The sequence below is a fragment of the Anguilla anguilla genome, chromosome 12 (assembly GCF_013347855.1).
Source record: "Anguilla anguilla isolate fAngAng1 chromosome 12, fAngAng1.pri, whole genome shotgun sequence".
NCBI lineage: Eukaryota > Metazoa > Chordata > Actinopteri > Anguilliformes > Anguillidae > Anguilla > Anguilla anguilla.
Window position 1 is genome coordinate 24340211 of NC_049212.1, and position 16431 is coordinate 24356641.

A 16431-nucleotide genomic window follows, 5' to 3' on the forward strand; every position below is an offset into this window, starting at 1 on the left:
GACAGGCAGACAGACAGAGCGCTGTGTTGCAAAAATAGAGCTGTCGGCCCCTCTATGGAAATCTGAGAACAAAGGAGAGGTTTCAGCGGAAAGCAGCGACAAGCTAAGTAAATGCAGCTGATATTGCATCATACTTCAAACATTCTTCAAATTAACAATATGTCAAGGGGGCAACCTACAGAGGGAGCACTGCTTTTAGATAAAGAACTAAAATTGGCATTCTGACAGATCATTCTACTGTCTGAGAAAAAAAAAGAAGTGACGGAAGAAAAAAAGGGGGTGAAAAAAGAAACGAGAGACCACAGAAAAAGACAGAGTGAGAGAGACAGCAAGGACTGAACTGTTCAAAGCTCGCAAAACACTGCGTTCTGAACCACCGACTGTGAATTTAAAGAGACAGATGAAAAAAGGAAGTTCCCAGGATCATGTGATTGAACAGCGATCACTGCTAGAGATATGATTAGAGGAATGTCTGACACGTATGTGCATACAGTATGCGTGGATATGTGTGAAAGTGTACATGTACAGTATGTGTGTCTGTATGTGTCTATACGTTTACATATATGTATGTGCCTGTATGCGTGCTCATATATGTGCATGCGTGTATGCGTGTATTTATTCACACCAGTGGTACCCACCCCTATTCCTTAGAGGAGTGCTGGACAGCAGGGCGTCTCCACATGGTTCATTGACAGCCTGTCTGTCAAGGGCCGCCAGGGGTGAACCCAACTCTGTACAATCACTGGCAGCCAGAAAATGTTTATGCACTGCAGAAAACCACCCAGATTGGGAGATAGAGGGACACAGACAGACAGGGTGGGAGCGAGAGAATGAGAAAGCACAAAACTGAAAGAAAGACAGATAGGCACTCCTTCAAGGTGGATTATTTCAGACAGAGTTCTGGTGAATCACAGATCACCACCACCTGCATAAAAAAACTTTGGAATCTGAGGCAAGGGAGGGGAGGGGGGATGAAAATGGAATCTAGAAGGATGGAAAGACAGGAAAGGGAACAGAGATAGACAAGATAATTTAAAATTAGGAGATGCTCATTAAAATAAGACATTGTTTTGATAACAATTTACCTTATGGTCCTACACATTACCTATTAAGGCAATTTTATATGGATAGCTAGTAGGGTCTGTGTTATGTTACAAGCACTGAATAACAGACAGTACTAACAACTGAGTGATATAGATTACATTGATGCTGGTATTAATGGGTTGTTAATTTTTGTTTTTTAATTCTACCAAAATCTTAAAATGGTCTCTTAATATAAAATGGTATTATTCTAAGGTCCTGTTTTGAAGCTAGGAGAGAGAATTCTCTCACCAGTGCTAACAGCGCAGATGTTCCCAGCCATCTGTTGGAATGTTATTCCTCTGCATGAAAGGCCAAAAGTGAAGCTAATGGCAGCCCTGACACAGTCATATGGGCTGGTCACATGACCAACCCAACCAGCACACTGTGCTGCGGTCTGTCAACTCATTAATTCTTCATAAATATTCATAACGTTAAAAAAAACAAACAAACAAAAAAAAAAGGTTGTGGACAACAATTTTGGTCCGAAATGTAATGCAAAAAACCAGTGTATTTGCAATGGAGTATTGTGGAACACTAAATTTTCTTCATAAATGTCAATATTTCTTTCCTTATTTCTATATACAAAACATACTGTAGGTCCTATATTTATGAGAGGACATTCTGTATCCAGTAAAACCTGTATTGTAATGCAAACAGGGCACAGGGGTCAGTACAAACAGTTGTTTTATTAATATTTGTCAGAACCTGAAGTACTTAAGTAAATAATCACTTAATTATTGTAGATTGTATGTATAATTAGTAATGAGAGATGCATCTAGCATCATCCATTTTACACTAAATTGGGAGAAAAATGTGTAAAATGGACTTGGATCTCTGGAGGCAGAAACCTAATCTTGCAGGATGAGTGTTTGTGAAGGACAAGGTGGATCCTGTTCTGGATCAGCTTACTGTAGCAGCTGGCCTAAGCCAAGGAGTCATGGAGCTCTGGAATATACTTGTGTGCAAAGTGAAAGGACCTTCTCTTGCTGGTGAAAGAAAAATCCAGGAGAATAAAAGGTTCTGCAGAAAAACCCAAGCATCTTAACATTTTTTAAGGCTATAAAGGTAACTCTCATAAGGCTTCTCTTGCCTTCACTTTATTATTGTAAAAGAAATTCATTTGTTTCACTATCAAAAATGAAACCTTTCAGATTTCACCTTCATACTAAGCCTAACTCATTTGACCTGCTCTGCCTTAAGTACCTTGGGTTGCATCTGATTTATTAAATAAATAAAAAATGAAAATACATAAATACATTTTGGCTATAGCACATTTAAGCTATTCATAAATACATTTTAGCTATTTAATTTAGCCTTTGGCTGTGGCTACAGTCTGGGTTTTATATGTCGGGTCTTATAATGTGGAATTTGAAATTATAACCATTAAAGCAGATTTCTTGCCATATGGTAGAAAGGACATGACCACCATCACAGAGTATCATGGGAGTTGGAGGCACACATAAACAAAATAATAATACTTTGCAATGAGATGTTAGTCTTTCAACAAGTACCGTTGAAAAAGAAATGTTTGAAGACATTTTCACATTTCAATAAAACGGATGAATGAGATAAATTCCATGCACTGAGGTAAAAATGATTATCTGAAGGAAAAAGAGATTTCCCTGTTGTGAAACTGGTTCTTTCTTTGTGACATATGAATCACTATACTAAAAAAAATGAACTATAAGCAAAGGAATAAAATATTAAACAAAGCTGTCCTATGACAGATTTAGTCTGTCTCCATACCTAGCCTTGATGGTACCAGAAACAATGGTAACATGGCACTATCTGTTAAACTGTACTCCGTCAGCTGTGCTTGTGACAGAGGATTAGCCAAGGAGCTGAGATAAGAGAGGCTTGCAGGTCATTTTCATAGGCACCTGAGCAGCAGCTCATCTCCATGTTCAAATTTAAGAATTGAAGGCCACATAGAGAGGCCTGAATATGTCAAGTGCCCTCTAGTGCCTAAAGGCTGCAACTGAAGTAAAAAGGTTTGGGTCATCATCCCGGGATTGAATCACAAAAGAAAATGGATGCATCAACAGAAATGAATGTGTTTTAGTTTTTAACCAGATCAGTTGATTTACGGTGAAGTGACTGATTTGACAGTGTCTCCATTTTGACTGAGACTTGGAGACTTTGTGGCCAATGGAGGTCACCCAACAATTCACTTTCCACAGGTTTTCAACTGGCTGAGAAATTGCTAGATATTATCAGGAGAATGACCTAGGCCAGAGACATTTGAGAGTCATATTGGTAAAAAAAAAAAAAAAAGGATAGGAACTACTTCCTGCCAAAGGGACAGTCAACCCACTTGGTCTCAACTTCATCATAGGGCTGGTTGCATGGCATGGCTTAAATTAAGTCAAGAATAGGCCTTAATTTGGAACAGTTAAAACAGAACTTTTAGGTGGCCTTTATGAATATACCTTTAATTTTGTTACTGCTTGATTACTGAGTCTATAATGAACTAATTAGACTCAGGAGTGGAAAATGTCCTCAAAATGGATTTAGACATACAAATATTTTATGTTGTTTCAGTGGACTTTAAAATGAAACGAGAAAGCAATAAGTAATAAATCATAAAATTGAAATAAAATGTTATTCTGTACCAAAGCTTGAAAAAGTGTTTTTTATTTATTTATAATGAGCCAATAAAAAAATCATTTTCTTGTTTAGGATCAATTAAAATCCTGGAGTAATTTACATTTACACTCATTGGTGCATACACTGTCTGAATGTGCTAAGTGGTTATCACTGCCATGTATATTCTCCTACAATGCTACTGACCAATTAATTCATCTGAAGGTAAACCTACCTCCTTGAAGGTATAATTTAAGCCCCCATTTAGTCCTGGAGGAGCTCTAATCATTCTTTGTGCAACCAGATTAGTTAAATCGAGACAACTCTAAATTAGGACTATTTTAAGCCATGTCTATGAAAACCATCTTTAGTTAGTCCAGCTTCATTTTATAGTCCATTTTAATCTAGGGCTAGGCTTAATCCATGTCCATGCCACCAGCCCTTGGCTAAGGATTATCTATAAATTAGTTGACTTGCCACCTTAATAGTACCATGTGGGCCTTTTTGTGACTAATAAAAAAAAATCAATGACATAAATAATATTTGCTGCAATACCCCCTATGGTCAAGAATGCATGCTAATCACAACCACAAAACGCTACAGCCGAAACCTTATAGACACAGCCGTAAAGAGGGCATACAAATGGAGCCAAGGCTGTAAGGTCAAACTCGCAGCTCTCTGGCTATGGCTCCACCGGTCCACCCAGCTGTCCTCATATCCTGTGCAGAGCCTGGCATCCTGGAGCACATGCCGAGCTAAGGCATTGGAAGCCCGCATATGAGTCACTGCACACTAGCCGCAACGCGTGCCTGGGAATCTCAGGAGGAGCAGGCAAAGCAAACGGCGAGCTGGGCAAATTGACGGGATCAACGACGGGTTTGCGTCGTTTTGATCAGCGTGTGAATTTTTCCATGAATTCCTGCCCCAGATCAATAGAGGAGAGACGTGGCATGCACCTGACCTTCCCCAGCTGTGAGCTCTTATCTCTGGCCCAGAAGACACTGTACTGCTGATCCATCAGGGAATGACCTGCAGGGGGAACACGCAGTGCTCTTTGGGCAGAGGTCACCTCCGTCCCAGCAGACAACAGTTATCGCCCGCCACCACACCATGCCCTTCTCCTCAAGACCCTTTCTCACTGCTGGAAAAAAAAAAACTGAATGTGCAAAACACACTTGAGATTGCCTTCCAGGAGTTGCTGAAGACCTGGTACGGAGAAGGAGTGAGCGAGCCCCCGCCTGGGGTTCTGCGCTCAGACAGCGGTGATAAACCAGGAGTCCCACTCTGGACGTCGTGTTCCCACTTATCGCTTGAAAACATGTCACTTGAGATTCAGGAAATCACTGGGGCCTTTCACACCAGTGCCTGTGGTTGCAATGTCATCTGATGGGCTCTTTCAAAGATAACACGCCTACTGTTGCAGCTACTGTACGCAACCATAAGGGCACACAAGGGAATCTACACACACACACACACACACACACACACACACACACACATGCACACACACCCATACACACACACACACACACACACACACATACGCACGGATGCACACACATGCACACACACACACATACATACACATACACATACACATACACACACACACACACATACTATAAATCTATTATACAAGTCCATTATACCTCTTGACCCTCTGTTTCAGTAAACATACAGTTCGGCCTTGCGAAGGAGTAGGCATGCACTCACAAAACAATGCCCTGACAACAAAATAAGGAGATTTTGCGTGTTATCCTGCAGCAAACATTCCCATCCCTCTCAGCTGCCTCTTTTCTAACATGTCGGGATGAGAGCGATTAATCACCTTTCCACTGATTAGGATTCACAGCTGGGAATGCAGGGGACTGTTCAGAGAGCTGTCCGGCACTAAAATTAGGAGAACATTCAATCAACAGGCCAATTTGCCGGGCAAAAAAACGGAGGTGGGTGAGTGCGCGGATATCAGTGGCCGAGCCCTCGGGATTTCCTGCCCGCAGCGTTCCTGTGGGAGACTCACTTCTAATTACTGTCACTGACGGGGAGCGCTTTGACATCTTGCTCTGATTTTTTATTTTTTTTTCCATCTTCCCCCGGATTCTGGAAGCAAGAAGCACGCAAACCCTGCGAGTCAATAACCACCAGCCCTCTCCCCACCGCCCCCACCACCGCCTCCACCCCCGCCCCCTGACCTGCGTGACTCTGCGCCCTCACCGCCTTCCACTTCTGTGCCACCCTCCCCTCCCCTAAAGCATACAAACAGTATGAAATAACAAGGTGAGCGGAATGAGAACTCTCCTCCTCATGTTGCATGTAAGTCAATTCTACGGTGAAAACAAACGGGCGCTTCAGAGCGTGGAACCTTGGTGCCGGCGGAGTGATTGGAGGTGATTTTTTATGTGTGTTGCGAGTTTAAGAGTCTATGAGCGTGAGCAGATGTGACTGAACAGGGTGAGAGCGGAAAGGTGAATGCTGCCAATGGCTGGCCTGGGGGGGAGGAAGCGAGGGAGCCGCTGTGAGCACCTTGACCCACAGAGCGCCCTAACCTCCCTCTTTCCTCTCTCCTTCTCTCGCTGTATTCACTGATCGGCTCTCTCTCTCTCTCTCTCTTTCTCACTCTCCCCCTCTCCCTCTCTCTCTCTCTCGGGCACTCCTTTAATCTTGCAGATTACACTCCATGGTGGGAGATAAGGCTGCACCACCCCCCTCCCCCCCCCCCCCCCATCCAGATAATTATGAAAGACATAAAAGTGGTTGGACTTCAGCTGGGAGGGAACTACGCTGAAATGTCACCATGCCCTTTAGTTCCTGCTTCCCCCCCACCCCCCTGCTCTCTGTCCAAATTGCTCTGAGAATCAAAAAGAGCAGCAGGGAGATCGCAGGCCTTGAGGCTGCGGACACAGCGCGGCCCTCGTATTCCAGCTCTTGCAGAGCTGCCTCCCCGCCAACCTCCCCCTGAACCCAGGCCTGCATGTCCGCCGCGCGCGGGTCCGGATAAATAAATGCCCAAACGTCCGCCGTCTCCGCCACATGTGAGGGGTCCTTGGGTTTCAGCAACCCTCTGCACACGGTTTGAGGTGCCGGGCGGTCTGTGCTCTGCCACCATGCCCTGTCGGGTGCCGCACATCCATGTGCGACAACCCCCACTGAGGTGTTCTCTTTTATCGGGATATTCTGCTCAAAATAGACACCTATGTTTGCTCTGCATGGCACTTATTTCTGTCCCCCACTGGGAGCTGGGATGGAATCAGGGCCATGAGGCTCTGAATACCACAGACGGCATTTTGATTAAGTGTGAGTGGCCTGCTCATCCTCTCTATTAAGAGCTCTTATATTGAAATGCATCTCTTTCTTTTACTTTACTACTTTTCAGCATGTTCATAATTAATGACACAAAGGACTGTGATGAATATGGTAGCAGCTAAAAGACGACATCCCATCGTGATTACCAATAAATAAATAGACCGAGACCAAGGTAATATCTGCAGATCATTCTAACCACTGAACAGAAATAAATAATGGCGAAAACGGCAAAAATAATTGTTTTTGCATGTGTGTGTGTGTGTGTGTGTGTGAGAGAGAGTGTGTGTGTGTACCAAGATGCCCACAGATCTGTTCAGCTGTGCTGCTGTGTGACAGGCAGTGAGATGCTCCCCACCCCCACACCCTGAACCCCCCAAAACCCCTCACCCTTTTCACATCTCCCGGCAGAACAGGAGCCGAATCAGACGGATAAGGTGCGGAATTTTAAGAGTCTGAGCAGCAGCAATTAGATGAAGCCCAGCCCAGCAGAAAGGCCAGCAGAAAGCACAGTAATGAAGTGAAGAAAGAGCTGCAGTGGTGGCTCTGGGTCCAGATGCACCCAGCTGTCGCCTGCTGAAAATCTTAATCCAGACACAGAGAGAGAGAGAGACAGAGAGAGAGAGAGAGAGAGAGACAGAGAGAGAGAGAGAGAGAAATATCTGCAGTATCCTTACAAAGGATAAGTTGTAAATGGCTGTCATTCAACTATTTTCATATAGATTCAATAGTCACTATTGATGATGAAACATGATACATTAACATAAGTTTACGCATAATACAGAGCAAATAAGCTTTCACGTCTGTTGAACAAATATTTTCCGGTTAATATCTTAATGTGTTGATTAGGTAAGGTATGTATTTTGGCACAGAGACGCAAGAAAAAGAAGAGGGGAATGAGAACTAATGTCTGACTAATGGGGCCCAAGCATGTGACAGGAATTTATAATGTCTGTTTTTATTGAGATCAGCCATATCCGTAAACATTGGTTATTCTCACTTTCGAGCAAGAGCTATATCTGTTTCTGAGATTCAGCACAGCAGTAGACTTCTCCACGGCCTCTCAATTTCTGTTCTCAGTCATGACCACCATATCATATATGTCTCTCTGTCCTCAGTAATGACCTCTCTATGGTCCCTGTCTCTCTGTCCTCATGAACTCTCTCTCTCTCTTTTTGCAAAGCTCAGAACCCAGTTCCGGTGTAGCTTTTCCTGTTTACAGCGATCGGTGAAAACAAACAGCCAGTGTGGTGACACCCATGATTGTTGGTAACAGCAGTGTGCCGTTTCTGTGAAAACAGGCTTGAGTACTGAACAACCCTCCTTCCGCGCAGCGATGCACACGATGAACAGAATGTGCTTTTCGTGATGCACAGGGATGAAATACGGGTTATGAAATGCAGTCGCTGGGGTGGTATTGATCATTATTTCACATGAGGAAGAGATAACCACCTGCCACACTGATCTGCTATAATCCCCCTCTGTTAAAGCAAGGATTTCACTCAGAAGGCAACCCACATGTTACCAGGACAACTGCGGAATTTTAGAAAGAGTGAGTCATGTTCCTAATATCCTCCATTGTCCAACAGATGCTGGGCTACTGTGCTGTATGCTAATCAAGACATTGATTAACATACTGTTGTCATCTTAATGCATTTTCCTCTTGGAGGTCTGAGGTAAGGCAGAAAATAAATTGATCCCATACTTGTATTAACATACAAAACCTCTACTAATCGTCCCCAATTACATTTCTATATTGCCTGTATCTCTGGAATCTAAGCCATTGCATTTATTAAGAATGCTTCAGGCTGTCACTTTCACCTAGACAGAATTCCCAGCTATCAGGCAATGCGAGAACACTGTGTGACTCGTTCAAGTCTAGCCATGATGACTCAAGTCTCAAGGCCTGGTGGATTGGCCATGATAAGACCAGCCAGTGGTCTGAGAGCATGCAATGGTGTGTGAAATGGCCTCAGTTAGGCTCAATCTCACAGTACATCATGCCTGTTAAAGAGAATTACTCAATACTCGCGTAATATACTAAACAGTTTACTGTTGGCCAGCTGGAAGGAAATTGATCACTTTTTGAAAGCATGGAAGCTCAAATGCACAATGAACATTGCATATGATATTACATATTATATTATAAATCAGTCTAAGGAGGTCATTACATATCCACAAACAAAATTTAAAAAATGGAACTAAATCAATTATCAGCAAAATGAAGGCCTACGGTATCCGTTTACCACATCAAAATGCATATGAATGAGTGGCGCCATCTAGTGATTGGCTGAATGCAGTATTACATCACTCACTTTATTAAAGAATGGAAACCATATTGCTGTTTTCTTTGGATTTTATGCAATGAACATTCCTGTTTAATGCAAATATTTGCTAACTCTTCTGCAACAAATACATTCAACAGTAGAAGTATTAGTAATAATAATTTATGTTTTCAAGTTCAAGTTCAACTTTATTGTCATGTGTATTAAGATACAATGAAATACTTGTGCTCTTAATGACCATGTATGACCTACAAGATAATGCATTTATATTCAATTTCACGATCATCCATCAGTATTTTAGGGAGTTTTTTAAATTTATTATTCAGTGCATTATTTTTTGATGGGTTCATTGTGGATACTCATAAGGCTTTTATATTTGTCCGAAGGAGGACACTGTTAAATACAGCCACATTGCTGTATACAATTGCTTCAAACTGTGATTATTACTTTATCAGGGAATTTTTGGATGTTTTAATATTTGGAGCTTTATAAGCACCACCTTAGGTTTTTACTGGGACAATGACCTGCAGTCCTGACACCAATTTACATATTGTATTTATATGTCAAACTTGAGGGATTTATAAGCCTTTTGTGTCGCATCACCTGCAAGTGCATTGGCTCATGACAGTCGTGTTGTTTGAGAACTTTGAGTCTTTTCTAGAAAAATAAAACAAGGCAAATTTTATTGGTCCAAATAGCAAATTTGTTCCATGTGAGGGGGATCTAGTGACGTTGGTTTCATGTGTCTACGAGGTGAACATGGACAGGAGTTATGAATACATTCCAATTTCATAACTGATTTAGTGCCACCAAGTGGCCAATCTGCACTTTCACTTCCATTTTGTTCCATTCCATTCACACATAAAAAAACAGTGAAAGGGGTTGTAACTTCACTTACACTCATGGAACTGAAGATGTAAACATTTATATATGAAATCCAGTAATCAGTGTACATGCTAAAGCCTATACGTACTTTCTTGTTCAAGTGAAAAATAAGACAGTTAACTTATATATGCAAATTATATTTTCTTAGTTTCCTTAGTTATATTTCCTTACAAAAAAAGAAATATTTTTTATGGTCTCGTACCTCAGTGAAAACTACATCTACCAGGATCCACCGCTCTTCCGCTACAGCAAACAGGGTAAAGGAAACGTCACTTTGACGGGAGCAAGCTGTAAACATGGCTGCCTACAGTGCAACGCGGTGCTTGTTACGATGCTACTCTCGGATTAGAACCGTCCATCAAAACTCACAGATGTTGGCTGTGTGCACAAGAAGAATGTTATGCAGCACGGAAAATGGTATGTCTGAAGGGGTTCTTGATCGTTTTGTATTACTTTGGACTTAGGGAAAATACAACTCCATAATTGACCTTGTACATCCTAGCTACTTAACAAGTCTTAACGTATCATCATGGTAACTCACCAGCCAGCTAGCTAGAATGGTCTGAACATTAGATTGCATCTTAGCTAGAATGGAAGGAACATTATGCGATCGAGTTGTACTGCTTGACTTGGAAATGTTATTTCATTGTACATGTGGTGTGTGTACACATCCGACAGGCACGCGGGATGGAAGAAAACCGAAGTTCCAAGATGAAGATGTGCAGGAGATTCTTACTAGAATCACAGGCATGGATTTGCACAAGATATTTAAACCCGTTAAACAGGAACTAAAACCTCCGACATATAAACTTATGACAGATGAGCAACTTCAGGAGGTAGAGTGTTTACATTGTCTTCTGAACATCGATCAAATCGGAGATTTAAAAATAACACAAATAAAACGCATTCATTATGGTAATATGGAATCCGAGAGAGAATGAGATAAATATCTCATTAACACAACCTGCAATTCACATTATTTCACAGGCTACTCAGAAAGCCGCGGAGGAGGCGAGAAAGCGGCTGAAGATGCCCCCAGTCCTGCCAGAACGGCAACCTATCAATGACATTCTATCAGAAGACAAGATCCTGGAAGGCATGGATACAGCCAAATACGTCTTTACTGACATCACCTTTAACATACCGCACAGAGTAAGTTCCAGCGGATAATTTAGGAACTTCTTACCATACCAGAGGCTTTGACAAAAAGAGGATTCTGCAAAAAAGAGGATATTCATCTTTATGAAGGGTTAAATGCTATCCTAAGGAAGGAGATTGGATCGATGCTAAATTAATTATTGTTCACAGACACAATTATTTCCCCTTTTCTGTAGAGGAGGGATAGTGGAGGGAGATACATTCTGTTTAATGTAATGTTTTATTCCGAAACTATGAGTACTACAATATTTGATTCATATTAAAGGGAACCTTTTTTTCTTTTTTTATGTTAATGAACTTGTTCGCAAGAAAATTATTATTGATTTCGTGAATGCTCAGATATTGTAATATTTGGTCAGTGTCACAGTTAATGCAATTAAGTTTTGTTTGGGTGTCCTTCATCCTTTCAGTATCTCAGGGCAGCACACAGAGTGTGGGCTAACTTTAATGCCATGACTACTTTGTCGCTCTCACATGTACTGTCCTGATCCAGGAGCGCTTCATTGTGGTCAGAGAGCCTACTGGTATCCTGCGCAAAGCATCATGGGAAGAGAGGGACAGGATCCTGCAAATCTACTTCCCCAGACCAGGAAGGAGACTCACCCCTCCCCCTGTCTTTAATGAGGAGAACCTCAAGGTGAGCCAGATTTGTCTGTCAGGCCTCAGGTTTGGGTTGTGGATCCGTCTTGTTTACTCATGCTACACTGCTTACTTCAGAAATGTTTTAAGGTGTTGTGACTTCAGATTGGTTCATCTTTCCTGAAACATAGAGGACATATATATTTCTATCCCTTTATTTAGTTTATGTGATTAAAGGGCTACCAAAACATTTACTAAACAACTATTTTCATTTATTTTGGTGACAATTAAGTGACCCACCCAATGTTCATTTGGAAAAGTTAATTTGGACATTTATCATCTCGTGATGACTGTTGCTTTTAAAATTACATTTGTGCACATGTATGCCTTTTAATAAACATGCAGCTATTAACTCTCGACTATAGGTTGCTTATCAAATATGTAGTCTTGGACTATGCTTCTTTGGTGATATGGTGCAAATATGACCATCAACAGTGCATTTCCAAGAGACATTTTTCTGAAATCAGTGCGCCAGACATGGAGAAATTTGGCTTGACACCAAAAGCATGCTACTATTTGCGCACACACTCCATGGCCTGTGCAACAGCTATAATCCACTAGCATGGGCACCGAACGAAGGTGAGCTTCACACCACTTCCGTTACGTATGCTCCTTGCCTGGTGTAATTTTGGCCTTATACTTCAAAACAACTGAACTTCTTCATTACATATCGATCTGTATTGACGAATAGCATGACAATGTCAGATATGTAAGTCACTTTGGACAAGTGTCATGCAGTGTTACCATAGGTAGGCCCCTCAGTTTTTGTCAGAGTCACAGACCCTTCTTATTCTCTCCACGCATCAAGGTTGTGTATCAGCAGGACAGACACGAAGACATCCTGGATTTGTGTCTCGTTCAATTTGAACCTGACTCCTTGGAGTACATTAAGGTGAGTGCTTTAGGACTGCTGGTTGTAACAGTGGTTTTATGCAGTATCTTTCTATTATGAATAGGAATGGAGGTTATTCAGAAATGTTCATAACTTTGGAAGTCATGTCAAAATCATTGTTTACATTGCTGTAGAATTATTTTTAAATAGGGAACGATTTTTGTAGCTGTAGACTTATGTTTAAATGGATTCACTCCCAAGTACACCCCGCCCCCCCATCCCCCCCAATAACTTGTGTGTGTCAGCGTCTATCATAATTCTGTGAGGTTTGAAGGGAAGCAAGTTTCTGGGCATTAAATGAAATATGAGATTTAATGCAGTGTTTGACATTAGCTGATAAATTATTCATTGAAAGTGCTAGAGGCTGTTTAAGTTGAGCTGGTGGTCAGAAGTTGCCTGCTCGTTGGCTGACCTCAGATCCCCTTCTATTGATCCATCACTGATGCTGTTTCTTTAATGATGCTTCAAGAACCACTATTTGCTTGTTTGAATTGTGTATCCTTCTGGCCATTGCTTTTTTTCAACAATAGTTTTCAGTTTATCTGAAGTGAACACATTCATTTTTTTGATGTTTCATCTTTTTTTCAGTATTTTCATTTTTGAAAATGCAAGACGGATAATAATTCTTTTGGTTGTCTGCTACAGTTGCACATAATTATTATAGTGTGTACATCATTTACACACACCCACTCTTCTAGTGGAGCATCACAGTAAATCGGGAGCCATCTTAGAATGGTTATCGGAATATGGATGTTATGTTGAGGCGGTTTTACTAGTATTTAATTTAAGGTAGTGCCCACTTTGCTATAATTAAAATGAATCCGCTTAAGCATTTTAGCATCCGCGTGTTTTTCAGGTGCACCAGATAACTTATGAGGATATTGAAAAGCAAGGCAAGTACGACCTGCTGCGTTCCACTCGCCACTTTGGAGGAATGGTGTGGCACTTGGTCAATTCGAGAAGGATTGATGGCCTGGTGATTGACATGCTGCAGAGAGAACTGTGAGTGAACACCATACTAATGTTTGGCTGCTGCTGTTGTGCTGAATATAACAAAAGAGTGAAAATTAAAAAATAAAATAATAAATAAAAAAACCTTTGTAACACTTGAATTACGGGAGACAAAAATATATCACAAATGAAAAAAAGCCCATTTAAGTTAATGCAGTATAAGTTTGGTATGATTTAATGACAAATGGGGACCTCTTCTGATTGAAACTGGCCACCATGTTCTTGCATTTTTAAATGTGGCATATTGCCAATTGTGTTTAATAAATAGCTTTATTAAAATTACTTAATTTACTGCAAACCATATAGCCTAATAAAAACTATACATACATGTGTAGCAAAGTACCTATTCATATATATATATATATATATATATATTGTCCATTGATATGTAATGCCACAGAGACAAAGGCTCTAATCTCTGGGACTATGGATGGATCTCTAATATGGAACTATTTTGTAGCAGCTTCATGCAATTCAGAGTTTTAGCAAATTTGCTGTCTACATGAACCTCCATCCGTCGACTGTTAGCAATGTTGGCACTAAAAACAATTAAAGAGAGCCTTTGTACTATCAAGTCTTTGTACTATGCTTGAAATTGCACGGCAAAATGCCCTCCCGATAATGAACTTGTCGAGAGTACTCACTCAGGCATATACTTAAACTGGAAGCTGAGCACATTATATTGGCATCTTAGCTGATGTTAAAGATAAAGCAGTTTCAAAAAGAAAGGATAGAGTTGTAGTATGATGTAACTTAAAAAGTAATCTGCTTTAAAAAGTGGGAGAAGAAGTTCTGTTTATACAGATATTGAGGTCTTTTTTTTAAAGATTATAACAGGCGCAATGACCCAGATGCGAACCACAACAAAACAATTTCTTATGTTCCTTTGAGCCAGTCGTCTTTCTGACCTTTGTGTTGTTTATTGATCATATTTACACAGCCATTAGTGGCATTGCAATATTCAGAGAGGAAGCGCTTAATTTGAATGAGAAGTCGAAAACGAGAAATCACGCTCTAGCTAGCTAGCTCTTATTACTGCTGCCAAATTGCTCTTATTATTGCACATAATGGTATTGGGCCATACCATTATGCAGTCAGTTAGATGTTTGTATTCCATAAATGCTTGCATTTATAAGTGCAAGTGTTTTTCAGTTCCAATTCCTGTTAAATTAAATGATAAATAACTGTTTCTATAGGCTAAATTATTTTTATTATTGTTAGGCATATTAGCGTGGCAAAAATTAGTTTTGATCAGAATGCCAAAGCATTATTTGTAGCTCGGCTCTAGTCCCGCAATTTTGTCCCTCAAATTATGAACATATCATTGTGACTTGGCATATTATGGCAAAAAGAGTTATTTTTATGAAAATGCAAGTGAATTAGTGTAAAATGCAGATTTTGTAATGTCCTGCTTTCCAAACAGGCAGCACTCCATTGGCTTCCTGAACCACTGGGTGTGGCCCCACAGAGCTCCAACATAAATCACACCTACCGCTTAAGTCCGAATTGTGTGGCCTGGGGATAGTTGTGGCGCTAAACCTGCGGCCAGCTCTGACTAAAACATGAGCTGCTATTATGTACTATATTCCCAGTGAGAGACTTGGTTTAAGCTGTTTTACACAGGCCATTGTCTAGTGTCCAGAATGATGTATTGTCAAGAAGAAAATGACTTTTGAGTCTGTCCCCCTGGCCGACATTAATACGTTTAAATGTTCTAGGGTGCAAGATGCAGCAAGTCTGGTTAGCCTGTTCCACATGGTTCATCCTCAGAGCAAGTCGGCTACAGAGGCCCGTGAGCAGGAAGCCACAGGAGTGGATCTGATCAAGGTGGGGGTGCTGAGCTGTACCACATCTCAGCATGAACAGCTGAGCGTAGTGAAACCACTGACTGCATATTATTATTGATATAGAAAAAAGGGGAGTAACCGTATTATATGGGAAATATTTCATTATTTTCTATTATGCATTTTGGAGAGGCAAAAATGCTCAAAAGAATTTGATATTTGCACATATAGTACAAGGTTGCAATAATTCAATAATGTTTATTTGCCTGTTGGGTTTTTTGGTTCATAAATAAATGTCCTTATAGTTGTAACACAACACATACAAAAATTTGCAGTATAATGAAATCCTGGTTCCTCCTGCTTAGATTTACGCCGAGAGGGAGTCCCAGCGCGCTGGATACATCGAGCTGGCTTTGCAGACCTATCAGCAGACCCCGCTGGAGAGCTCCGGTTGACATCCCCTTCCCAACTCTAATTTATGCTCCACATCGCCCCCCCCTCCAGGGTAGAGGTTCTATGAAGAGGGCTCAGACTAACTGCCTGTGCATTGTGGGCAATTATGGCTGCACTGTAAGAACTATTTAGGCTGAACCAAAACAGATCTGTCTACATTTCAGGTTTTTTTTCCCATCCATAAAAAGTCTGTTCTTTTAAGTCTAGTAGAAGCTGTAACTTTTTGCTTACATTGTCCATATTTCACCTGCCATACTTCATGGAATCACTGGTTGGACTTTGAACCGTGTTCAATATTCTTAATGCCTGCCTTGCTTCATGTAAATAAATAAATAAAAAAGCTTTGTATTTTATGGTC

General features: G+C 41.0%; 1 protein-coding gene across 1 annotated transcript; it reads left to right on the plus strand.

Annotated features, from left to right (window-relative positions):
• The first annotated feature begins 10404 nt into the window (after positions 1-10404).
• mrps22 (mitochondrial ribosomal protein S22) lies at positions 10405-16426 on the plus strand. The gene is made up of 8 exons (XM_035385617.1): positions 10405-10553; positions 10815-10972; positions 11124-11288; positions 11788-11931; positions 12742-12825; positions 13682-13827; positions 15555-15663; positions 15986-16426. The coding sequence occupies exons 1-8, from the start codon at positions 10433-10435 to the stop codon at positions 16073-16075; spliced, it is 1017 nt and encodes a 338-aa protein (XP_035241508.1). The 5' UTR covers positions 10405-10432; the 3' UTR covers positions 16076-16426.
• The last annotated feature ends 5 nt before the right edge of the window (positions 16427-16431 follow it).